This window comes from Topomyia yanbarensis, chromosome 3 (genome assembly GCF_030247195.1).
Source record: "Topomyia yanbarensis strain Yona2022 chromosome 3, ASM3024719v1, whole genome shotgun sequence".
NCBI classification, from domain to species: domain Eukaryota; kingdom Metazoa; phylum Arthropoda; class Insecta; order Diptera; family Culicidae; genus Topomyia; species Topomyia yanbarensis.
The window spans coordinates 146,585,039-146,611,876 of NC_080672.1; the positions used below are offsets into that span (position 1 = coordinate 146,585,039).

General features: G+C 42.8%; 5 protein-coding genes across 5 annotated transcripts; 2 read left to right on the forward strand and 3 right to left on the reverse strand.

The window, feature by feature from the left end:
- Positions 1 to 1,079: 1,079 nt before the first annotated feature.
- Positions 1,080 to 1,391, reverse strand: LOC131687271 (histone H4-like). Its single transcript, XM_058971345.1, has one exon. It carries the CDS (start codon positions 1,389 to 1,391, stop codon positions 1,080 to 1,082), a length of 312 nt encoding a protein of 103 aa, XP_058827328.1.
- Positions 1,392 to 19,043: 17,652 nt separating this feature from the next.
- Positions 19,044 to 19,454, forward strand: LOC131689521 (histone H3). Its single transcript, XM_058974663.1, has one exon. It carries the CDS (start codon positions 19,044 to 19,046, stop codon positions 19,452 to 19,454), a length of 411 nt encoding a protein of 136 aa, XP_058830646.1.
- A 502-nt stretch (positions 19,455 to 19,956) lies between these two features.
- Positions 19,957 to 20,343, reverse strand: LOC131687272 (histone H2A-like). Its single transcript, XM_058971347.1, has one exon. The coding sequence runs from the start codon at positions 20,341 to 20,343 to the stop codon at positions 19,957 to 19,959; it is 387 nt and encodes a 128-aa protein (XP_058827330.1).
- Positions 20,344 to 20,729: 386 nt separating this feature from the next.
- LOC131693665 (histone H2B, gonadal) lies at positions 20,730 to 21,032 on the forward strand (the record flags this gene model as incomplete). Its single annotated transcript, XM_058981699.1, has 1 exon — positions 20,730 to 21,032. A coding segment is annotated over one exon (303 nt), but the record flags the coding sequence as incomplete, so codon positions are not given.
- A 4,666-nt stretch (positions 21,033 to 25,698) lies between these two features.
- Positions 25,699 to 26,099, reverse strand: LOC131687273 (histone H4-like). The gene is made up of 2 exons (XM_058971348.1): positions 26,055 to 26,099; positions 25,699 to 26,013 (listed from the first exon to the last, which is right to left on the reverse strand). The coding sequence occupies exons 1-2, from the start codon at positions 26,097 to 26,099 to the stop codon at positions 25,699 to 25,701; spliced, it is 360 nt and encodes a 119-aa protein (XP_058827331.1).
- Positions 26,100 to 26,838: the final 739 nt, after the last annotated feature.

Sequence of the window (26,838 nt, forward strand, 5' to 3'; positions counted from 1 at the left end):
CTCGTAGAACCGTGCGCTCGCGAAATGCTTTCTTGTTTCGACGGCAAAGAGAGACAGAGAGAGATAGAGAGAGAGAGAGAGAGAGAGAGAGATAGAGAAATACCTCGAAAAAAATCCAACATTTTAGTTGCGGATTTTGATTTTAGTACACTTATAATTAGTGTTATTTCGAATTGCTTTGGCTAACTCAAAATTCTATTATTTAGGATATACTGATCAACTCGCTACATCGTTGTGTAGCATACTTCTCGCATACATAGTCGTCGACATGGCTGTGAGCTAATAAACCGCACGCGTCGACCATCACACCCAGATGCTTCAGCGCACGCATCGATGGGAACGATTCAATAGTAATTCTTCAAAAGGGCTAATGAGACTTTTGTCAACAAACTTATTTCGCTCATTATTCCGCTACCGAGTTGAGTTTCATGAAAAATACACATGAATCAACATCTTTGTCCTTGGTAGAATCAATTTCAAATGTTTTCTGTGTTGAAATGATAACAAATTAGGAGAAATCAGCAAAACAAAAGTTTGTTTACAAATCTTATTAGCCCTATTCAAATGTTGATATGGGATTGTCCCCCGACGCAGATCACAAGCTGGACTTTTTTACGGTTGCTCAATCTCTCTTCCTGTGTGTGTGTGTGTATGCTGTAATTACTTCCTGATTGATTCAGTATTAACTCACCAGCCATCAACTTTACCTAACATTCAGACCAGTTAAAGGTACGCAAATTCATAGGTAGACAGGTAGGTGAAAGCGTGGTAAGCTGAAACGCGCGCTCGAAAAAAAGAGTCGGTCGGCGGTTCGTTGCTATCGAGAAACGAGCAGTTTTGTCCCATGATACGCAAGCTCGGGAGAAAAAGGAAATGCATATATGAAAAAGGGAAACCCAGCGACTGAGCGCGTTGTCGTAACACTGGTCTCTCGCATATCCATCAAAATCGCACATTAAACAGTACGCCCCTGCAACGTGGATGAAAACTATGAAACATACATTTCAAACTAATTCTTTTTTCTAAACATTTGGTGGCCCTGAAAAGGGCCTTTTGTGTTGTAGTGAACGGTAGGGGGCTTAACCACCAAAACCGTACAATGTGCGTCCCTGGCGTTTAAGCGCATAGACGACATCCATCGCAGTGACGGTCTTCCGTTTGGCATGTTCAGTGTACGTCACAGCATCCCGGATAACGTTTTCCAGAAAAATCTTCAGCACACCACGGGTTTCCTCGTATATCAAACCGGAGATTCGCTTCACTCCTCCACGTCGAGCCAGACGACGAATGGCGGGTTTGGTGATGCCCTGGATATTGTCACGAAGCACCTTGCGGTGCCGCTTAGCAACTCCCTCGCTGAGCCCTTTGCCTCCTTTGCCACGGCCAGTCATCTTCTTGGTTGTTGTAGGTAATAACTTAGTAGGCTAGCACAGCACACCTGCAGCAGCGAGATTCCAATACCGAATGTTGCAATTCGGCTTTTTTTTTGCATTAAATTTTTATTAATTTTATTTTTTGTTACATTTCTGTACATTTTTGTTCAGTTTAAATGATACAGTGCTACTTTTCATCTTTGGTAATCTTTCTATTTTTACGTTTTTAATGTTGTGGTAATCTGCTTTAGTTTTATAACTGATTAACAGTTTGATAACTTAACCTAACTTAACTAAACTAAACTATTACGGCTCTAATAGTGAGCTAATTAAGGGATGCAAAGATAGCACACATTTCTCGTGAAATTTATTGCTTACTGCTAATAATGTTTCATGTATAGTGGCAACATTAGCCATCTGATGTACCGTTGTTGTTCTTGTGTGCCATGGCAGGTCTAGAACCATTTTCAAGGTTCTGTTCTGCATGATCTGGATTTTATCTCTATGGGATGCGGCACATCGCCCCCACACAGGCATAGCGTATTTTACAACTGGGAGAATTATCTGGTTGTATATTACTAATTTGTTCTTCTTATTCAAAGCTGACCTTCTTTTTACTAATGGATATAAGCGTTTTATGAGCAAGTTACATTTGTTTTTGATCTTCTCTACATGTGAGCGGAAAAGCAGTTTACGGTCAATGGTGAGCCCCAGATATACCACCTCGGAGGACCAGTCTATAGGCAAACCATTCACGATTATTTTACAATCAGCTGCTGGAGTGTGTTTCGGTGACAAACTGAGCGGAAACAGAATCGCCTGTGTTTTCGACGCGTTGATTTTTATTTTCCAAGTCTGCATATAGATTGCAACAGTGTCCAGACAGCTCTGGAGCTTTTTTGTTAGTTGTTTTGTGTTCCTACCTTTACACAGAATGGCAGTGTCGTCGGCGAAAAAGCACAACTGACACCCATCAGGAAGCTGTGGGAAGTCTGACGTGTACACATTGTACAACACCGGTCCGAGTATACTCCCTTGCGGAACGCCAGCAGGAATGTTGAAACCGTTCGAAAGTGCATCGTTGACGCTAACGTGGAAGCTTCTGTTACACAGGTAGTTTTGTACGATTTTGATCACGTAATTCGGGAAATTGTAACGGTACATTTTGTAGACGAGACCATCATGCCAAACGTTGTCGAAGGCCTTTTCGACGTCCAATAGGGCCATGGCAGTGGATTTCGCAACGGACTTGTTCTTATCGACGATGTTAATCACTCTTTTTAGTTGATGAGCTGTTGAGTGACCTTTGCGGAAACCGAACTGTTCAGGTAGGAAGATGTTGTTGTTTTCGATGTGGGTTAACACGCGATCCAGTATGAGTCTTTCGAAAAGTTGGCTTAGCGCTGAGAGCAGGCTGATAGGACGATAGCTGGAGGGGCTAGTTGGATCCTTTCCCGGTTTCAGTAATGGGATAACCTTAGCAATTTTCCATTCCGATGGGAAATAATGGAGGTCCAGGCACCTGTTTAGGATATTTGCTATGTGAGTGTACGTATTGATGCTGAGTTTTTTCAAAACGATGTTGAAGATCGAGTCGAATCCAGGGGCTTTCATGTTTTTTTGAATATTTCAGCGTAGCAGCGATTTGTTCAGGTTTTATCTTCTGATTCTCGGGTACGTAACACGGAGTGTCATGCAGGGTGGTTATTGTCTCTCGTACGGCTGTTTCCATCGGACTGATGATAGTGTTCCCCAGGTTGTGTGAACAGTGGATGTTTTCTCCAATTGCGTTAGCCTTTTCAGAGGGGGTGACCAGTTGGATATCATTTTGCACTAGTGGTGGAATATTTTGCGGTTTCGATTTTAGGACCTTTGACACCTTCCAGAAGGGTCGAGAGAAGGGATCTAATCTGTTCACCATACTTGCAAAGTTTTCATTTTTTAGCTGATTCACCCTGTCACTGATCAACTCGGACAATTTTTTCGCTACATATTTTTTGGAGAGGTCTCCAGTACGCTGGAATTGACGCCTGGTTTTGTTCCTCTGTCTAATGATCGCTTTCGTCATCGTATCGAGTTTGAGCAGTCTACAACGAATCGGAATGTTTCGCACGCACTGGCTCTCTGTCTCTATCAGAGCAGTCTTCAGTTGATCAATCGCCTGATCAATCTCCTCGATTGATCCTAGGGTTTGGGCCACATTAATACGTTGGTCCACTCTACGCGCGAACTCTACCCAGTTGACGTTGTGGTAGTCCTTTCTCGTCTGTTGTTCCCTACGCACAATACTGCCTCCGATTTGAAGGGAAACGGCATAATTATCAGAGCTGAGATCATTGATCGTGATAGGCTGGTCGATCGCATCCAAATTGGAGAGAAACAAATCCAGAGTGGATGAAATACCAGCAGGAGAAAGAAATGTTGGTTTGTCAGGCGCATGTATCGTGTAGTACCCTAATTGAGAATCGTCGAATAGCAAACATTCATTATTGTTCCTGCGACAGTTCCTCCAAGACTCGTGTCTGGCGTTCAGATCGCAGGCGATTATAAATTTACCGCGAAAACGTGTTAGTTTGGCTAGATCGTTTTTGAATTTTCTTGCCATACCGTTACTGTCGTAACATTGCCTGGGACAATAAGCGGCTATGACATGCAAACCTCCCATATCAGTCGACACTTCAACTCCTATAGCTTCAATTACGGTTGTTTGATAGTGTGGTTGAATCTTATATTTAATGGTGTTTTTGATCACTAAAGCAACACCACCTCCGCCCGAGTGGGTTCGATCAAGCCGTACTATAGAGAAACCTGGCAGACTGAAATTAATTCCAGGTTTTAGATGGGTTTCTGTTATAAACGCGATTTCCGTTTCTAACCGTTCTAGTAACTCTCCTAGCTCAATTTTCTTCCGCAGAATACTACGGGCATTCCAGAGTATACACTTTATCGGATTAGCAAGCATACTGGATAATAAACTGCCCCAACGTCGAAATTTGATCTTGCCTAGTTTGTCAATGTTGCAATTTATCGCACATTTCCGCAAAAATAGGCAGAAGCTGTGCGGCGGTAAACTTGGGCGGAATTTGTTGGTCCTCCGGAGGGGCACTAGATTGGGGACTCACCTGTGGTGTGGCTCTTTCAGCGAAGCCCGATGACGAAACACCGATACCGGCTGGTACCGATGGCCAAGGTTGCGAAACACTGGTTGACTGCTGATTCGAACTCATCAGCGGCTGATGCTGCGATGCTGGAGCGCCGACGACTGGGCGGTGATCTGATGGCAACGATGGAAAATCACCTTCGTTGAAAACTGGTCCTTTATTTGGCTTCCTGTTCGGTTGATGGCGTTGCGAAGCATCTCTGCGAATACGCTTGTAGTCCTCGCGCTTGGGACACAGTTTGTCTGTTGATCGGTGCGCTTCACCGCAGTGTACACATTTCAAGGGGATTTTTCCCTTAACGGGACAATCCAATGTTAGATGGGCTTGGGTACAATTGTTGCATCTTGGCTTGATGTGACAATTGCGTGTACCGTGTCCAAAATTCAGACAACGGGTGCACTGCGTTACGTCACGGTTTGTTCCTCGATAGGGTTCCCATCGGACGACCATACTGCAAATTGTTCTTACTGCTCTCAAAGCATTCAAGGTCACTGTGCCTTTCTTGAAGTGAACTAGATAAAGGCGGTCATAGTACACTTTGGTGTCATCCTTCCGATTTATTGGATATACAACCAACGGTTGAAGTTTGTATCGATCTTTCAGTTCCATTTCAATGTCTTTGCTCTGCATGATTGGCAAACCTCGTATGACAGCCTTGAACGGCTTTTCCGTAGCAACATCGTGCGAGAAATATTCCGCTCCAACCCGATGGAGAAAGCTCTGGGCTCGCTGGTATTCTTCTTTGGTACGCACCATAACTTTGACGCCAATACCGCTCAGTTTATACTCAGCTTGAATCCCAGCTGCAAAAAACTCTTTCCTCAGAGAGGAGAGAGGAAACGATTTAACCACCAGCGGTGGAAATTTGGTCGTAATTGCTTCTGCTGGTGCGTCCTCCAGTGGACCACCAAATCCATTCAGGTCGCTGACGTTCATTGCAGTCCGTGCATGACTGCTAATGACGCTGCCGATTGCCGTTCTTGCTGAACGTACTGACGAAACATCGCTGTCCGGTGGCTTGTTCACGTTACTGGACACATTGGGGCTGCCCACAACTTTTTTGTTACGCTTCGGGTTCGGTTTCGGGCTCGCCTTCGAGCCACCCGATCGTCGTTTATGCTTCGACATTTCGAAAAACACGCGAAATTTTTACGAGCGCGAAAATATAAGACTATCAGCACCGGTGCGTAAGCAAATGCGTGTTTATTTTGATTACGCTAAACGATAATATTTTATTTAGACACCCGTTTTCGCACCGGTCGTTGGTAAATAGGTTGCTAAAATAATAATCTGTTTTTACACCGGTAGTTGTTATTATAGTTACGTTACATTTTTTTGCAATCATGCAATAAAATAATCGTTTTTTAATGATATGGACTTTATTCAGTGAAAAAAATATTGCTAGAAAGAAAATACATTTATTTATTGAATTCAATAAAACCCTTTCAGTAACAAACATCGTTCTCTTTTCTAAAAATATTTTATTGCAATGATTGTAAAATTATTCAAACTGGAAATGTTTATTGAGATTAAAAGTTAATTATTGTTTCAATGAAAAAAATGCTCATACCATTAATTTTGCCGTTTGAAGCAATAAACATTGTATTATTGAATTGAATAAGACATTTTTTTGTTCAAATATGCTAAAATTCTCTATGTAATATAAATTCTAAGAAATGTTATGGGTTCGGAACGGACAACGAATTCTAATAACTAATGTTTACCCAGAACTTATTGTCTGAAGCACATACTACGGAGTCTACTGAACCAGGAGTGTAATGAATCAGGAGTGTAATGAAAAGGATCTCATGCTAGATATTACAAACAAACTTGCGGAGAAGGAACCTTTACGACCATTCAACGATTGTTTTGCGGAAACAGTTTATACGAACGATCAGTTTCGAATACGCTTTCGTTTTTATGTATTTCGAAGCCTTTGAAGAGGAGCTAATACTATATTGAAAAGCCAGAGAAAGTTGGGTTTTACCAAATTATACGGAAGCCATCTGACGTACGTCCTTCAGACGCTGCAGTCAAATATATTCGGATGGGAGAAAAATTGCGCGTTGATGTATGTGAGAATACTGCCATACCCCAGTAGCCTGGCCCAAAATACCTTAAATCTCAGAATCAAAACCTTGCAGCTGAATATGATAGTTTGGGTGACTAATAAGCTTCCCTGAAAATTTCAGCTTATTTGGTACACTGGAAGTGGTTCCGCAAATGGCTCAAAATGTGTATGGGAAAAATTGACCAAATGTATGGAGAAATGCATCACTTTCACATTTTCACATCTAGGTGGCGCTGTAATCGATCAATGCTTTTCGTGAGAAAAATTAAGAATCTTCTTGTAACAACATATCGACTCGTGAAGACTGCAAGTCAATCCAACAAAAACTGATAAAGTTATAAGCGCGCAAAGTTGAGCGTGTCATGAGTTGTAGTTTGGGTGGCTCTGTCGAAAGTGAAAAAAGGTAGATAACTACATGAATTTCAACTTTTAATAACACGAAATGCTGACCATTTGGAAGGGTAGTATCTTGGGCAAACTGGATCAGAATGTCAAGGGCTTTCCGATGAAGAACAGAACAATGCAGAATTATCCCACCAGGTGGCACTAGGGAGTAGGCAAATGACCTATAGTTAACTTATATATTGGGTCATATCTCATGATCGGGAACACTTAGCGGGGTGGACGCTTCGACAAAGTAAATCCTAAAATCCAGGGCTTTCCGACGGAGCATATTTTTATTGTGAATTCTTCCAGTGGGTGGCGCTATAGTGCCTGAGCATTTTTGATACATTTGATATTGGGGCATACCTCGTGGGTGGAAACACTTGACGGGATAGTCTTCGACAAAGTAGACTATATAATCAAGGGCTTGCCAACGGAGAAGTTTTATTTGTCAGTTTTTGTTGGATTGCAGTCTTCACGAGTCGATTTGTTGTTACAAGAAGATTCTTAATTTTTCTCACGAAAAACATTGATCGATTACAGCGCTACCTAGGTCTGAAAATGTGAAACTGATGCATTTCTCCATACATTTGGTCAATTTTTCCCATACAAACTTTGAGCCATTTGCGGAACCACTTCCAGTGTACCAAATGAGCTGAAATCTTCAGGGAAGCTTATTAGCCACCCAAACTATCATATTCAGCTGCAAGGTTTGAAATTTCGCACTTTGCATTTTTTTCATACAACTTTGGGCCACTCTAATACCCCAGGTAATAGACGTTTACACTGATTTTTACATAAATTTTGTAGCCCAAATGTCCATCAGCTGTGGTCATATTGTAGACAGCATAGCCGGGTAAACATATCTGGGTTTTAAGTATATTCAAAGGCAATTTTGAATCGCAGAATAGTGGGCTTATTCATGAATACTTGGTACGCTGGACTATAACCATTCGAAATGAAAACATTACTGTACATTATGTGTATTATAGAGTCCCGTGCAGAGGAATGCGCAACGCTGCCTAAAATGATGCCATCTTCTTTGTTTCTGGCACCGATAATTTTTGCTGCAATTTTGAGTGACTTCAACCGAGTTACACAAATTAATATGGAGTAAATTGAAAACCCACTATTTCGTGGCTTATAGCACTTTATTCTTGATACTATTCCGTGTAATTTATTTTACATTGTTACAAAAAAGCATAATAAACTGAATACAGTGTCTTGTTTCGACGATTGAAATATTTCGCCATGATATTAACTAATACATTTCTTGCTTGTTCTCCGAAAGAAGAATATTTCAATATTAATTCGTCAAAAGGGCGAAAGTGTTTTTTGTAAACAAACTTGTTTCGCTCATTAGTCTGCTGCAGAGTGGAATTTCATGAAAAATATGCGTTAATGTAAATTATTACCCTTCGTAGAAGTAATTTCAATTGTTTTCTGCTTTAAAATTACAGTAAATTAAGAAAAACCATCAAAACAAAAGTTTGTTTACAAATCTTATTCGCCCTTTTGCAAATTTAATATGGATTTGTTTACTTTGCACGATAGGTAGCCCTCTGACTGTTCGATAGGTAGATTTGGGTTCACTCTGTGCGAGCCTTTATAACACAAACAAGCAGAGTTAAAAATATTCAAATTCATTGAATGAAAATTGATCATATTCAGCCGCATTCATTTTCAATATTCAGTGACGCAGCTGAAAACGTCAAACGAACAAACCACCCATTCATCTATGCAGATTTTCATTCGTCTCCGATTATTACACGAAGCGAACGTGCAGCAACGAATCAAACGCATCAAAGTAGGCCTTGACACAATGTAAGCGATGACAATTGTTGTTTTATATGCTTTACCGGCATTTGAAAACATTTTCCTAGATAATTAGTGAAATGAATATATTGTACGATATTCAACTGAATGAATAACATGGATATTTGAATGAATATTTTTTCTATTTACCGCGAGTAGCATCAGGTTCATTTTCAGCCGTCAAAAAAGAGCTTCGATTATTTTTAACTCTGCAAACAAGGCCTTTGGCAACAAGTAGCCGCTAGCCGGCGCTACTATCGGCCAATAGGCTTCCAGTAATCGATATATGAACTTTGCGTGCACCTATGGATAAAGTAAAGTTCAATCGGAAATTCTGGTTGGTTCTAATTGGTATTCGTAATTCGTATTCCGGCCGATTTCCCGAAAAAGCTTAACTGTGTAGTATTCCGGCACCAATAACACAACTAATTCTAATTACAATCGGTTGTATCGCTGGAGCTGAAATACTAACTACAACTACATCTACTTCAAGAAATAAACATTAAGTGCGTACCCTGGAGCAAATTGGTACACACGAATTTGTGGCAAGTTAATACAGATATATATTAACTGAATTCAACATTTTGTCGTCGATACGGTAATTCCAAAGATGGAATCAAATAATGAGTTATTGCTCAAAAATTATAAATTTGATTCCAATTTATCAGTATGGCAAATGACATAACACGGAATCTTGCTTTCAAACAACAGTACTGCGAGGTAGTGCCAAATTTCGCTGCTTACCAAATTGGTCATCAAATCCACATCCATGTATCCACAGTTTGCATAAAATTGTCGGGGTAAGTCAAAAAATATTGCAACGAATTAACAAAAGAGGCTATCCTAGAATTATAGGACATTTCCACATTGTTCGACGCGGAATACTTCTAGTAAATTTATAATAAACGTCTTGAAACAAGCAATTTCATTGTCCAACAATAAATTATAAAGTTAATTAACATTTCGTGTTACTGTTTCTAAGAACAATATTAGAAATGTTGAAATGTATTAAAAAATATCATTTTTATAAGTTAAGCACAACCCCCCACACAGTCTACTCCCGCCCTCCCCTTATTTACAGACTAAGTGAATTGAATTCCAAGTGCATTCACGTTCATGCATTTCACTATACTGTCTATGCTCGCAAGTCAGTCCCATGAAGATAGGAAATCCCATAGAAAACGGGGCAAATAAGCGATCTTGGGTAGTATACAGTAGAAAAACTCTAGAAAGAGAACTGCGGAGACTCCATTTTGGATCGTTTGGATTCGCGTTTAGCTGTCAAAAAACGAATCCAATCGAACATTGGCTATCCTTATAACATTGGACGTGTTGCCATACAATGCCGGGGCATACGTTGCCAAAAATGCTGTTTTTCTCTCCGCAGTTCTCTTACTAGAGTTTTTCTAGTATACAGTCGTGATTCGCTAGTTGGACCGACTGACAAATGTCAAAAACTCTCCAAAGATGTTGGCAGTGTAAATGCATCTGTTCTTATCTCTAAATATCGTCAGATTGATTGTCAAAGTAAATTTGGCACGAGATTTTGATGTTCAGATGCTTTTTAGTTGGACAATGGTCCAACTAGCGGAGGTCCAACTAAAAAGCGGTCCAGTTAAAAAGTGTCCAACCAGCGAATCACGACTGTGCAACCCACAACACAATATTATCCCTCGAAAATATGATGAACCACCGGATGAAATGAGATGGTGATGATGTAACAGGTGTGATCTGTGTCCTGCCATGCGTACCTATTAGCAATTAAATCCAGCGTTTTTGAACTAAGCGCTGTGTGATAAACCATTATCGTTGTGATCTTCTTTTTACTACTGGTCCTGAATTAAAAACTTTGCGCGAGAAAAATACACGCATTTTCTTTCTTCTCGAATCTTAGTTTCCACAGTCCCCACAATCATCACCATTTGTTCGCAGCGATTTTCGATTTTCGTTGGACACTATCATTAGCTTTCGTATTGGCCTCCACATATAAAAATTTTCGGGCTTTTACAAGCTTCAAAGCCAATGAAATTCAGCTTCTTGCTAGCATCCCATCAATCGGATCCTGGGACACATCATGCCCAGCTTGACATAATGCTACATCTTCCAGTTCAATGCAAGCTGCTTAGATGCACTAATTTTTACTTCCACGCAGAAAACATACAGCATAATCAAAACTGTGGGTAATTGAATACAAACAAATACTGTTCATTGTATCAAACGACAAAATAATTGGTGTGAATCGAGGTTTGAAAGTATATTTTCATTAAAGTTACAATAAACTTTTAATTTCAATAATTGTTTTCATTTCTGTAAACTTTAAAAAAATGTTATTGAATTCAATCAAATAATTTATTGTCTCACAACCGATAGTTTTATTTATTGAGCTCAATCCATAATTTTATTTAAAATAAAAATCTTTCACGAGTCGAATCAAAATTCACGCAGAACACTTCTGCATAACATTTATCGCGAGATCCCATTTTTTACATTTTCCTTTGTTTTGCCTCCTTTCTGCGAATAGCAACGTTGGCGTCAGTTGGAAGAAGTTACCAAATATAGACACTCGCTGTAAACCGAAACGATAAGTTTCCATTTCCCAACCTGTTTACCAACCGCCGGTGCGGTGTTGTGTTATGATGACGGTTAGTAAATTGCTTATACCCACGCCCGGTGCTGATAGTCTTACACTACCGACGTAGGACGCCAACTGAGGTTGCAATTCGGCCCATTGAGTAGCGCTTTTTGCCTTTCTCATATAAAGAAAGGCTATGCTATCACTGTAAAAATCGACTTTTTAACCGAGGCCCGGAGGGCCGAGTGTCATACACCATTCGATTCAGTTCGTCGAGATCGGCAAATGTCTGTGTGTGTATGTATGTGTGTGTGTATGTGTGTGTCATTTAAACTCACACAATTTTCTCAGAGATGGCTGAACCGATTTTCGCAAACTTAGTTTTATCTGAAAGGTATAACGCTCCCATAAGCTGCAATTGAATTTTTAGTTGATCCGACTTCCGGTTCCGGATTTACGGGTTGAAGAGTGCGGTCACACAGCAAATTCCCATATAAACTGGTACCACCATGATGTTCAAATGATGTAAAACATATTAAAATTGATGTAAAATTACTCTAGTTTGCGGGTCTGGATCACTAATGATCAATCAAAGCAGCTTTGACCACATTGGCCACCTATGACGGTTCATGACGCCCCCGGGGAACCCGCCAAGTTCCTAAGCTAATATCACACCCATTCCACAACGAATTCTCTACCGATTTTTACAAACTTGCTTTTAAATGAAAGATACAGTAATGCCATTGATTGCTGCTGAATTTCATTCCGTTCCGACTCTTGCTTCCGAAGTTATAGGGGTGTTAGTAAGGATATACTGGAATTTCCCATATAAATCGGTACAATCGTAATACCTCAGAGGGTAAAAACTATTGAAATGGTCACCAAATTACTTCTAATCGCAGATCTAGACCACTGATTGCCAATCAAACATTCTTTGAATATATTGTCCACTATCGACGATTCCGGAAGTCCGGGCATATTCCACAATTAAAGTCACATCGGTTCATCGGTGATGACTGAACCGATTTTCTCAAACCAAGTCTCAAATGGAAGGCAAAATATGCAGTTGAGTATTGCGTCGCCGCACCTCCCCCCCCCCTCCTTGCCCTTACACCTCCCTCCTTCATCACTCCCCTCCTCTTGGACCACCCTCACGCCCGCATTTCCTTCATCCACCTCGTATACCGAAATAAGATGAAGGATTTCTGAAGCATCCTCCACTCCCACTCTACTAACCCCCCATTCCCTACACGTTCAAACCCATTCCACCAACCTTTCCAAATTATAATCACATGAAGATAACATTGAACTCATGCTTATTAAGCTAATCAAATATTATTCTTTTGCCTTTCTTTTATAGAAAGGTTATGCAATTGCTCGGAGGGCCGAGTCTCATATAACATTCGACTCAGTTCGCCGAGATCGCAAAATATCTGGGTGTATGTATGTGTGTATGTATGTATGTATGTATGTATGTATGTATGTGTGAATGTATGTGTATGTATGTATGTATGTATGTATGTGTGTGTATGTGCGGATTTGTTAACAAAATGTCCACATCGGTTTCTCGGAGATGGCTGAACCGATTTTTACAAACTAAGATTCAAATGAAAGGTAAAATATTACCATAGGTTGCTATTGAATTTCATTTTCAACCGACATCTTGTTCCGGATTACGAGTTGAAGAGTATGGTTACAAAACAAAATTTGTTGATTTGTCCACATCGGTTTCTCGGAATTTTCTGAACCGATTGTGACAAACTTGATTTTAAATGAAAGGTTCATCAGCTGCTGTTGAATTTTGTGTGGATCCGAGTTCTGGTTCCTGAATTACAGGGTGATACGTACGATCACGCAGCAAATCCCGATTCTAACGAATTCTGCGATGAATGTAAAAAGGTGGAATTTTTTCCAAAATGTAAACACAACTGTTGAATTTGTAGATCTAGGTCCCCAACAATCATTCAAAGTCTCTTTGGCCACACTGGCCACCATCGACGGATCCTGAAGTATCCAAATTCAGAATAACGGTTATATTGGTTTCTCGGAAATGGCTAGACCGATTTGATCAACTTAGTCTCAAATGAAAGGTGTTGCGTCCCCGGAAACTGATATTAAATTCCATCTCCATCCGACTTCCGGCTCGGGGGTTACGGGTTGTGGAGTACATAGAAAACTCCGATTCAAACCGATACCGCGATGAATGCACAAACGTGCTCTTATATACAGGGGCGGCGAAACACTTTACGTCCGAGTGGGTAGAAAGCATAGGGTTAGGGGTCCATTAGTAAGGATTTTTCTCTTTTCACAAAGCACACGCTTACATTACATTCACATTAAATCACGTTCGTTTACGCAAACGAAATTGTGGTACATCGATGTTTTCAAATATGTGTAGTGCGAGATACATGCGTTGCACATCTAAATTTTTTGAAATGGTTCAAAATTTCGAGTGGGTAATACCCACTCGGTTATTTTCGAGTGGGTATTACTACCCATACTACCCACGCTTTCCGCCGGCCCTGCTTATATATACTTACCAAGTGTAATAAGAATGAAAGACATTTTCATAATGTTATATTGTACGAACCAGCTATTAAATCATAGTTTGTAGAAATGAGAAAGGCACAATTGCACCTCTAGGTGGATTAAAACAGGTTTTTACTGATGCACACACATTCTCAGTCGCCGCCGCATAGGTGCTATCTATATGCTTGCAGATGTGTTGGTTTGAAGGGGAAATAGCGCGAACACGAAGTTCACTGTTGCCACTGTTTTAGTATCTTGGGATTGCCGAAATCTGCTTTATCCGGACTAATGCTGACATGGTAGCATTTTCCCTGGAAAACGATTGCCCGGAAATTGATTCTCCTGAAAAAGAAAGAAAGAAAAAGTAAATCGAAAATAGCAGACTCTACTCTACAAACGGGTTTTTTTTAAACGATTTTTAAAGATTTTCTATACATCCGTCTACATGGTACGTTATTTTGGCTTCTATGGTACTTAAATATCGATATCTGATACTGATCTATGATGGAACAAATTGTTACTGTTGAACAAACCATTTCTGGTTTGATATTCTTCTACTGTTGGAATTTTATTGATTTCTAGGCGATTTTTTGCTCATACATACAGTTTTTCTTTTTGGGAATATTTTTTAGCAAATCTGATGAAAAGCTGAAAAATTCAAGCCTGGCAACACTGGCTCCGGAATGGAAATGGTGGGGGAAGTATAGTAGCCGAATCGAACCGTATACAGAACGAAAAGGCACATGGCACGGACACGAGCGAGACGGGCGATAGTAGTGTGTATTCGCGACTATAAAAAAAATCGGTCGGTCTGTTTTGGTCATCCATCATTCGGTTTTCGTTCGTCGCGTGACGCAGTCGCTTTTCGTAGTAGCTTAGTAGTTCCGCGTATATACTTTTTTTTCTTTCTTTTCGCGTATTTTCTCCCTCTCCGCAAATGGGTAAGCGGAAAAAACCGGCCCGCAGCCCAAAGCACGGTCATCGGAAATCGACCAATGCCACAATCAGCACAATAAAATCTGCAGATGTTACTGCCAGCACGCCGGGGCAACCAGCGAAGAAAATTCGAGAGGATGATGAAACGTCAATACTCTCCGCCAACCATTACAGTATTCTGAGTGAAAATAATACAGCAGTAAATGTCAGCGATCTCAACGGCTTCGGGCAGGAGCAAGAGGAAGAGTATCCCCAAAACACTGTCGCCGTCAAATTACCCCCGCTAATCGTCAAATCGATTCCGCTCGAAAAACTACAGCAGGATCTCCATTCGAAAGGTGTCACGGCTCAGTTCAAGCTCACCAGAATCGGCATCAAGGTGATGCTGCAAACTAAGGACGAATTTACCAAAACTAAAGCACATCTAAAAGAACAAAACGCGCAGTTTTTCACCCATGACATGCCGTCGGAGAAGCCATTCAAGGCTGTCGTAAGAGGCCTACCGGTAATGCGCCCAGAAGACATCAAAGCCGAGCTAATGGAACGGTATAAGCTTCAACCGTTGGCAGTGTACGTCATTGCTAGGAAGCAGCCTGGTAATCACGTGTACAGAGACTGCCTGTACCTCGTACACTTTCGAAAGGGAACAGTGACACTAGGAGCCTTGAAAGCAATGAAAATCATCGGGAACGTCGTTATTTCGTGGGAACCTTATCGTGGTATCCACAAAGATGTCACGCAGTGTATGAAGTGTCTTCACTTCGGACATGGCACACGCAACTGCCACCTGGCCGCTAGATGCAACTATTGTGCAGGTGATCACGAATCATCGAATTGTCCCATCGAAGGGGCTGTAAAATATAAGTGCGCAAACTGTAGAAAACACCATCGCGCAACAGATCGAGCATGCAAATCACGAGAGGATTATAAACGTATTCGGAAGGAAGCGTCGACGAAAAACCAAGCCAACCATCGCCAAAACAAGGTACCACCGTATACAGCAGCTAATTTTCCTACACTCCCATCGATCGGTATGGGTGAACGGATTGCACGCGAAACTATTCAGTACAGCGGACCTCCACCAGGGTTTCAAAGAACCAGCAACACACCAGTTCCAGTTTGGGGACAATCTTCTACTCAACCGAATCCCAGCCCGGATTGCTCGCAGCCAACCCCCAAATATACTTCTGCGGAACTTCTGCCGATTTTCACCACCATGTGGACCAAACTTCAGCAGTGCGACACACGTGCTGATCAAATACGTGTATTGGGCGAGTTTATCATTCAGTATGGGCACTAACACGCTAAAAATCATGCTGTGGAACGCCCATGCTGTCAAATCCAAGCACATGGAATTCATCGAACTGGCGACAAGGGAAGACGTCGATATTTTAATAGTTACTGAAACATTCCTGAAACCTGAGATCAACTTCAGCATACCAGGATACAGCATAGCACGACTCGACCGCACACACTCCAGAGGGGGAGGAGTAGCTATTGCGATCAAAAAACCCATACATTTTACCATTCAACCTCACTACCAAACATCGGTTATAGAAGCGTTAGGTGTGGAGATAGGAACGCGCAGTGGCCCACTTCTGATCATCGCCGCCTACTGTCCCCGTCAATGTTATGACGGTAACGGCCTGGCCAGAAAATTCCAAAACGACCTGGTTAGATTGACGAGGCACCAGAAAAAATTTATCGTTGCTTGTGATCTCAATGCCCGGCATGAAATGTGGGGCAACCATCGGCGAAACAAGAATGGATGCATGCTGTTCGACGAAGCGCAGCTCGGATATTTCGTCGTTAACGCTCCAGATCAACCAACATACCTGTCTCCAGCTGGCGTGCCTTCTACAATTGACATCTTCCTGACGAACCTGAACATACCTAAGCCGAATACCATCAACGAGCTGAGTTCCGACCACTATCCGGTGGTACAGTGCATCGACGAAACCGCCACACGTGGGCCCAGGCAATATCGGAAAGACTATCACCATGTCAACTGGATTGAGTTCCGTCACAGAGTGGACCGTCGAATCTCCTTCGAGGATCCTATTGTAACAACTGAAGACATTGATCGTTCTGTGGAGCAGCTACAACATGCCATCCTCGCAGCTGAAGACGAGTGCGTCCGCAAGGTGCCGGTAGTAGGTAAGCTCATTAAACTTGACCCAACCACACAAAGCATTATCCGAGCAAGGAACGTCTTTAGAAGACAATTCCAACGAACCGGCGATCTTCAAAAGAAAAATGCTGTACAGTACCTTAATCATCTCATTGCACATCATGTTACACAACTTAAAAACGATAGATTCCATAGTGAAATTGAAAACTTAGACCCATACTCTAAACCGTTCTGGAAAGTGACTAAAATATTAAAGTCAAAACCACAGCAGATTCCCCCTTTAAAATCAGGCACTATAACTCTAGTTACACCAAACGAAAAAGTTAACGCTATAGGCAACCATTTTGTAAACTCCCACAATCTCGGTACCTCTATCATCAGCCCGATGGAGGGCGTAGTCAACGATACAATGATCACTTTGGAAAACAATGCTTGCTATGTCCCAGCCAACAAAAAAATCACCATCGACCAAGTAGCATCCGCCTGTCGTCGTTGCAAAAATATGAAGGCTCCCGGCTTCGACTCTATTTTCAACCTCGTATTAAAGAAACTGAGCACAGAAGCATATACACACATCGCCAAAATTTTCAATAGATGTCTCGATCTTTTATACTTCCCCTCGAACTGGAAGTTGGCTAAAGTTGTTCCGGTGCTAAAACCAGGGAAGGATCCCACAAGCCCCACAAGCTACCGTCCAATAAGTCTGTTGTCCGCGATCAGCAAACTTTTTGAAAGAATGCTGTTGGATAGAATACTCGACCATGTGACTAGCAACAACATCATCCCCCCCGTTCAGTTTGGATTCAGAGCCGGTCATTCCACCACTCAGCAACTATATAGGGTAATGAAAATTATCCGCAGAAACAAGGCAGTGTCGAAATCCACAGCGATGGCCCTGTTGGACATCGAGAAGGCCTTCGACAGTGTATGGCACAAAGGTCTGGTTTACAAGCTATACCGGTACAATTTTCCTGTTTACCTAGTCAAAATGATTCAGAGCTACCTGTCAAACCGCTCCTTCAGGATCTCGTTAAACGGTGTTCTTTCAGAAGCGTTTCATATTCCAGCTGGTGTTCCTCAGGGAAGCTTGCTGGGTCCCGTGCTTTATAGCATCTACACGGCGGATATCCCCCAGCTGCCAAATGACTGCTTCCTTTCAGTCTTCGCAGACGACACAGCCATTCTGTGTAAGGGCAGGGTCACGCGTCATATCACCAAGAAACTTCAAGGCTGCCTTGACAGCTTCTGCCAATACTTGAACACATGGAAGATCAAGGTAAACTCCAGCAAAACGCAAGTAATACTTTTCCCATATCGACAATCACCAAAGCTCATCCCACCGAACGACTGCAAAATAGTGCTTAATGGAGTGAGCCTCGAATGGTCGGCCGAAGCGGTGTACCTTGGTCTGACAGCTGACTCCAAACTACTGTTCAGAAGCCACATCCAAAAAATACACAACAAATGTTCTCTATTGATCAAACGTTTATACCCACTAATCAACAGGAGGTCCAAACTAATCAAACAGAACAAGCTAGCAATTTATAAACAAATAATTGCACCCGTGATATGCTACGCAATGCCAGTTTGGGTAACCTGTGCCAAAAGTCACAAAAACAAACTTCAAATTCTACAAAATAAATGTTTGAAGATGATCCTGAATCTACCATGGAGAACACGAACAGCAGACGTACACAGATTAGCCAATATAGACACCATAGAAGACCAACTAAGAAAAGCATGTGAAAATTTCACAACCAAATGTTCAAATTCGGAGTATCAAATCATACAAAGTTTAGTAGTTTAGGTTAGTTTTAAGGCCCTTAATCATTCAACAATCAGTTATAAACGACCAATTAGGCTATGCAAAAACACAATCAAACGAATATCATCCCACAACAAAGCTGAAAAAAAAATTTTTTTTGTGTCACTTAAAATGTAAAACTTCACAGAAATGTAAAGAAAATGTACCAATAAAATATTGAATGTAAAAAAAAAAAAAAAAATTGTTTTGGTCATCATTCGTCGTTTGAACAGCATCACAGTGGTAGCAGAGCAGCATTTTCGCGACATGGCCCGTACGAAACAGACCGCCCGCAAGTCCACCGGAGGGAAAGCTCCCCGCAAGCAGTTGGCAACGAAGGCTGCCCGTAAAAGTGCCCCAGCTACGGGTGGCGTTAAGAAGCCCCATCGCTACCGACCAGGAACCGTCGCGCTACGAGAAATTCGTCGCTATCAGAAGTCGACAGAGCTACTAATCCGCAAGCTGCCCTTCCAGCGTCTGGTTCGTGAGATCGCGCAGGACTTCAAAACCGATCTGCGCTTCCAGAGCTCAGCCGTCATGGCCCTTCAAGAAGCCAGCGAGGCTTACCTGGTTGGTTTGTTCGAGGATACCAATCTGTGCGCTATCCATGCCAAGCGAGTGACCATCATGCCGAAAGACATCCAACTGGCTCGCCGGATCCGTGGGGAGCGGGCCTAAATTTGGTGTGTGCCCAGAACGAAAAAAAACAGCAACAAACGGTCCTTTTCAGGACCAACCAATCATATTTTACTAAGAATTATTAGCAGAAATTTTCCGTTTCCCTCCAAAAATGCTCAGGCACCTGCATGGCTGTGTGTGTGCGTGTGTTAGAAAGCACGCGGATGGGGGGATTTTTTGCCAGCACCACCTCGTACCGATCGACAGTAGTAGCGTGTGCAAAACAGGACCCATTGAGGGAAAACTTGCGCGGCCGATTTGTGATTTAGCACCAATTCGATGAGTGAGAACTTTTGAGAGATAAGAGTGCGGGGTTAAATGAAATTGTCAATGCCATGATAATTATTATTAAGTGTCTGACGAGCATTGCAAAGAAACTTGTGCAATGCTCACAGAAATGTACGTTGATGATTATCGGAGTGAAAATCAAATTAACTCTTTTTATCAGAAGAAAATAGTCGCCCTGAAAAGGGCGGTTTTTTCGGCTAGAAAGGAGCGGGATTTAGGTTGCTGCGGAGGCCCTCTTTTCAGTCTTCTTCGGCAGCAGAACGGCCTGTATGTTAGGCAACACGCCACCCTGGGCAATGGTCACGCCGGAGAGCAGTTTGTTTAGCTCTTCGTCATTTCGAATGGCCAGCTGCAGATGACGGGGGATGATTCTGGTCTTTTTGTTATCGCGAGCAGCGTTTCCTGCCAGCTCCAGTACTTCGGCGGCAAGATATTCCATCACAGCTGCCAAGTAGACGGGTGCTCCGGCACCGACACGTTCAGCATAATTTCCCTTCCTCAGCAGACGGTGAATTCGGCCAACAGGGAACTGGAGACCGGCACGAACTGAGCGGGATTTTGGCTTTCCCTTCACTTTTCCTCCTTTACCGCGTGCAGACATTGTTGTAGGTTTATCGCTGTGCGTGTGTAGTCACGTAGACAATACGAGTAACACTGATGCCACTCGCGCACACAGCACCCCTTGTTATGCATTCGCTTCATTGCACATCGTTCGCCAAAGGGGCGGAGTAGCGAACGAACGAAACGCGCTAAACACAAAAAAGGACGAACCTTCGTCTCGCTACACGATCGTATATAAGCGATATGTAGTGATTTTTGCTACCAATCAGTCAGCGCAGTTCGCATCGAGAGCGTTAACAGCAGCAGCAGCAGCACCACCACGTCGTTACTATGGCACCGAAAGCCAGCGGAAAGGCTGTGAAAAAATCCGGCGGCGGCGGTGGCAAGGCACAGAAAAACATCGCCACAAAAGCAGGAGGAGGAGAGAAGAAGAAGCGAAAGCAACGGCGCAAGGAAAGCTACGCTATCTACATCTACAAGGTGCTGAAGCAGGTCCATCCGGACACCGGTGTCTCGTCGAAGGCGATGAGCATCATGAATAGCTTCGTGAACGACATCTTCGAGCGTATTGCTAACGAAGCATCTCGTCTGGCCCATTACAACCGACGGTCGACGATCACCTCCCGCGAGGTACAGACCGCCGTTCGTTTGCTGTTACCAGGAGAGCTGGCGAAACATGCCGTATCGGAAGGTACCAAGGCCGTTACCAAGTATACCAGCTCGAAGTAAATCGTCGCCCGCCCCGCCGCCGGATGCCGCACACCCCATCGTCATCGGCCCTTTTCAGGGCCACCAAAACACGTTCTGGTAAAGATTTTTTTTTTTTAGTTTTATTTACGTGACTTTAAATTGTAAAATTCATTCGTCACGTTACGATAAAAGATAATTACATGTCATTTAACAAAATAATAATTTATAAGTTATATAAGTTTTATAAGTTTTTCTTCTTTAATAAAATTCAGCAGTCTATCTTCGTGTTCTGGTCCTAGAATTTCTCCTAGTGTCAAGTTGTTCAGGAACCTATCCCTGTTCTGCTGGTAGCGCTGGCAATCTCTTAGAAGGTGTTCAACCGTCAGGTCCACTCCACAGCATTGCGGCTTCTCTTTCCGGTCGAATAGATACCCGTGAGTGAGCATAGTGTGCCCTATGCGAAGTCTGGTGAGGACAGTTTGCTCCGAGGAATCGGACAGGTCTTTCCCCGCCATGGTCGTTGGTTTTATCCTCCGGGTAAATTTATCACACGTTCTCCACTGGTTCTCCCAAGCTTGTCGAAGTAATAGTTTGGTGAATTTGTTGAAATCTTTAGCTGGTACCGGTACGTTGTCGCATTCTTTCATTCGTCCTTCTCCAGCTAGACGATCGGCTTTCTCGTTCCCTTCAATGCCGGAATGACTTGGCACCCAGCAGAAACTGATGTTTTTGTTTGCTGAGACTTCTTCTACCGCTTGTATCCATGGGTGTCTTGATTTTCCATGTTCCAACGCTTGTAGGCAACTGGCTGAATCGCTGAAAATGACTGTGTGCTCGGAATTTGGTGCAGTCTCTGAAGCTACCAGTAACGCAAGCGCCTCTGCAGAAAATATTGAACAGCAACCGGGAATCCGCATGGCAATGTTCGTATTTCCACCGAACACTCCAAGTCCAACGCTATCCTCGTTCAGGGATCCATCTGTGAAAAACTTCACTGATGATGAGTATTGGCTCTGCTGAATTTCGTAGAAGATTGCTTGTGCTTTGGATGGGGCTTCGTGAGCACGGGTTTGATGCTTTATTCTCCAGTCGATTGTAGGTGCATCAGCGTTCCAAGCCCGATCGCTCAGCTTGCTAAGAGCGCTGATTGAAGGTATACTCTGGCCTGTTAGTTGTTTTAACCATTCCGACGCTCTCCTAACCATGGGGCAGACGAGAGAATCCTCAATGGGAGATTTCTCCAGCCAGCTGGTCTGGTAAAGAGTTGAATTGAAATGTGTACACATAGTTTATATAAACATTAGTTGTTGTTGTTTGTTTGTTTCATTAGAGCAAAAACGTCGTTGTCATTTTTGTTTCTCTGTCCATTTTTCAAATCATCACCAAATCAATTGCTGTAGTTTGTGGAAGTAGTCTTTCCCCTTACCGCTAGTTGATTGTTTTTGCACGTGCCGCCATAGACGGAAAACGGTCTTTTTGTCGTCTATTCTATTCAGTTTAAAACAGCCCATTATATGACCCCCAGCGTGTGAAAATTCTGCCGCAAAAAGAACACACTTCTGGATCATACTTGTTAATACAATAAACTTCCCAGTCTTCAAACTTTTGATCTTCGTTGAACCCGTACCCAACACAATTTGTAATCTCAAAGTTGATCGATCAATACAATACGTTCGTCAATTTAGGCTAAACAAAATCGGTAATTATCGTTCGTTCGTTTGTTTATTGTGCGAGCCAATTTTTCTCTGTTTTATTATAGCCAAAATAAGCGCGTTGTTTGCTAATCAGAGTAATATTATACTTGCTCTGTTTGTTTGTTAAGGCAACAGAAAACCACGGCCTACTATTAATTTACCTGTACGTGTATCTGAGCAAGAAACCGCGCCTATTTACTATAGTGATTTGTGTAATCAAGCCTAACAACTGATTTATCTTGCCAATCGGCGGGCCAGTTGAATGCGGGTGTGAACGCGCGCTGCTGCTCAAGCTAGAAAACTCATGGGGGGAACGGAGCATCAATCAATTCTTTACAATTTTGTTAGTCCTGAAAAGGACTGTTGTTTTGGGGGGACGCGCACGTTGTCGGGAATTTACTTCCTGCCGGCGGTGACCTTCTTCGGGGCGGTGGCGGCCTTCTTTGGCTTAGGTGCCTTCGGCTTGTTCGCTGCAGCCTTCGATGGTTTGGTGGCTTTCTGTTTAGTGGCAGCCGTTACCGCCTTTGCAGGGGCAGCAGCTTTTGCTTTCTTCGTAGCCGATTTCTTAGCGGCCGGGATCGCCGCCTTTGGCTTGCTGGTCTTCTCACCACCACCAGCCGGCGGATTTTTCTTCTCCCCGGATTTAGTAGCCGATTTCTTCGGTGGTTTCTTATCGCCAGCCGGTTTCTTTGCTTCGACCGTCACCTTAAACGATCCGGAAGCACCGGTACCCTTGGTCTGGGTGATGTTTCCCTTCTCGACACCCGTTTTCAAAGCCTTCCGGATAAACGGAGCCAGCCGGGCGACGTCACACATGTAGTTGGCGGCGATGTACTTTTTGATCGCCTGCAGTGATGATCCGCTCCGTTCCTTCAGGGTCCGGATGGCAGCCAGAACCATCTCACTCACTGGTGGATGGGTTGAAGATTTTTTCGGTTTCTTGGCGTCACTCTTGCTAGCCTTGGCCGCCTGCTTCGGTGGTGCTTTGGCAGCTGGCGGAGAGGCGACGACGGCAGGGGCCGTAGCAGCAACGTCGATAGCAGTTTCAGCCATTGCGTGTTCGTTTGGTTATCTTCCACACACAGTTGTAGACGACGAGTTGATGGATGCACGATGATGCAAGTCTGCGAATATGATAACCGGGGGTCCGGTGTCTGTTGTTTAGGATCGTATTCATCGGCTCTGTTTGGGAACGCGTAGATGACGGTTGAAAGTTACTATTCGATCGGTGCCGGTAAAATTTTACGGACTGTTGTTTTAAATCAACCAAAATCGAATTACTGCTTGTGAAAAGTACACTGGAAGTTTGCATTCAATTTACTGCACTGTCCGCACCGTCCAAACTAACACCCGCTGAACATTCTGTTTTAAGCGTATGGCCGAATATTATCAAATCATGTATCCGACTATGGCGGCACGTGCAAACTGAATTGTGGAAAATAGGTTAATTTGAACCTTCTAGCAATTGGAAAACCTTTTCGGTGCTATCCAATCGAAAGAAAACTTCTCTCTATATAAAATTATTTCATTTTTGTACATATTTGCTCGAGCGGAAGTGCTCGTAATTTGGCGACCTGCGGAAAACGTTTCGGTCGGCTGGTCCTTTGCTGAAAACTTTCGTTATTAAAATTACTAACACAAAAAGTTAACGGGTGGCAACACAAATTTTGGATTTTTTTTCTCAACCTGTCAAAAAAAAAAAAGACAAACGATTTGATTGAAATTAAAAGATACGTTCTCCATTGTTGGCCAAAAATTAGTGAACATTTCAAACCGATCCGTAATTGGATGCTGTTCGGCGAAGCTTCCGTTTGATGGCGGAACAGGCGCGTAGTACGGCGTCTAGGTCAACTTTGCTAATGCATTTCGTGATCTTCTACCAATCAACTGTTTGCAATTCGTGGCTCTCAAAACAAAAAACTCCCGAAGAAATCTGCGATTGGGCGACACTGAAGCAAATTGTGAAGCGGGTTGTGCTTTTTAGGGTACAAATGGGTATTCGGGAACGATTGTGTTTTTTTTTTGCTTTTTTTTGCGAGGGAAGTAACTTGCTTCGTACAAAACAAAATATTTACCCAAAATAATTTTTATCAACCGGCAAGCGGCATTGAGATTGCAGCGTCGAAAGGTGTTGTAAACAGTCGACGGCGCAACGTTTTCCCCTTTGAAATATTGTACCGTGCACTTTTCGCCGAGATTCTTGTGTTGCTCGTAGAACCGTACAACGCGCTCGCGAAATGCTTTCTTGTTTCGACGGCAGAGACAGACAGAGAGAAATACCTCGAAAAAAATCCAACATTTTAGTTGCGGATTTTGATTTTAGTGCTCTAATCATCAGTGTTATTTCGAATTGCTTTGGCTAACTCAAAATTCTATTATTTAGGATGTACTGATCAACTCGCTACATCGTTGTGTACATGGCTGTGAGCTGATAAACCGCACGCGTCGACCATCACACCCAGGCGCTTCAGCGCACGCATCGATGGGAACGATTGTCCCCCGACACAGATCACAAGCTGGACTTTTTTACGGTTGCTCAATCTCTCTCTCTCTCTCTTCCTGTGTGTGTGTGTTGTAATTGCTTCCCGATTGATACAGTACTAACTCACCAGCCATCAACTTTACTTTTATCATTCAGACCAGTTAAAGGTACGCAAATTCATAGGTAGACAGGTAGGTGAAAGCGTGGTAAGCTAAAACGCGCGCGCTCGAAAAAAAGAGTCGGTCGGCGGTTCGTTGCTATCGAGAAACGAGCCGTTTTGTCCCATGATACGCAAGCTCAGGAGAAAGAAAAAGGAAATGCATATATGAAAAAAGGGAAACCCAGCGACTGAGCGCGTTGTAGTGTTACGACGGTCTCTCGCATATCCATCAAAATCGCACATTAAACAGTACGCCCCTGCAACGTGGATGAAAATTATGAAGGATACATTTCAAACTAATTCTTTTTTCTAAACATTTGGTGGCCCTGAAAAGGGCCTTTTGTGTTGTCGTGAACGTCGTGGTAGGGCTTAACCACCAAAACCGTACAATGTGCGTCCCTGGCGTTTAAGCGCATAGACGACATCCATCGCAGTGACGGTCTTCCGTTTGGCATGTTCAGTGTACGTCACAGCGTCCCGGATAACGTTTTCCAGAAAAATCTTCAGCACACCACGGGTTTCCTCGTATATCAAACCGGAGATTCGCTTCACTCCTCCACGTCGAGCCAGACGACGAATGGCGGGTTTGGTGATGCCCTGGATATTGTCACGAAGCACCTTGCGGTGCCGCTTAGCGCCTCCCTTGCCGAGCCCTTTGCCTCCTTTGCCACGGCCAGTCATCTTCTTGGTTGTAGGTAATAACTTAGTAGGCTAGCGCAGCACACCTGCAGCAGCGAGATTCCAATACCGAATGTTGCAATTCGGCCCATTGAGTAGCGCTTTTATACTGATGCACACACATTCTCAGTCGCCGCCGCCTAGGTAGATTACCATTTTGCTATCTATATGCTTACTCGTGATGTGTTGGTTTGAAGGGGAAATAGCGCGAACACGAAGTTCACTGTTGCCACTGTTTTAGTAGCTTGGGATTGCCGAAATCTGCTTTATCCGGACTAATGCTGACATGGTAGCATTTTTCCTGGAAAACGATTGCCCGGAAATTGATTCTCCTGAAAAAGAAAGAAAGAACAAGTAAATCAAAAATAGCAGACTCTACAAACGGTTTTTTTTCTTCTTTTTTTAATTATAAAGATTTTCTATACATCCGTCTACATGGTACGTTACATTGGCTTCTTTGGTACTTAAATATCGATATCTGATACTGATCTATGATGGAACAAATTGTTACTGTTGGACAAACTATTTCTGTTTGATATTCTTCTACTGTTGGAATTTTATTGATTTCTAGGCGATTTTTTGCTCATACATAGTTTTTCTTTTTAGGAATGTTTTTTTGCAAATCTGACGAAAAGCTGAAAAATTCAAGTCTGGCAACACTGGCTCCGGAATGGAAATGGTGGGGGAAGTATAGTAGCCGAATCGAACCGTATACAGAACGAAAAGGCACATGGCACGTACACGAGCGAGACAGGCGATAGTAGTGTTTATTCGCGACTATAAAAAAAAATCGGTCGGTCTGTTTTGGTCATCATTCGTCGTTTGAACAGC

Bases quoted from the DNA above. Each gene is read 5' to 3' on its own strand.
- LOC131687271 (XM_058971345.1), bottom strand. From the start codon at position 1,391: ATGACTGGCCGTGGCAAAGGAGGCAAAGGGCTCAGCGAGGGAGTTGCT.
- LOC131689521 (XM_058974663.1), top strand. From the start codon at position 19,044: ATGGCCCGTACGAAACAGACCGCCCGCAAGTCCACCGGAGGGAAAGCT.
- LOC131687272 (XM_058971347.1), bottom strand. From the start codon at position 20,343: ATGTCTGCACGCGGTAAAGGAGGAAAAGTGAAGGGAAAGCCAAAATCC.
- LOC131687273 (XM_058971348.1), bottom strand. From the start codon at position 26,099: ATGGGCCGAATTGCAACATTCGGTATTGGAATCTCGCTGCTGCAG. The intron at 26,014-26,054 runs GTGTGCTGCGCT...CCTACAACCAAG, and splicing joins TTGGAATCTCGCTGCTGCAG to AAGATGACTGGCCGTGGCAA.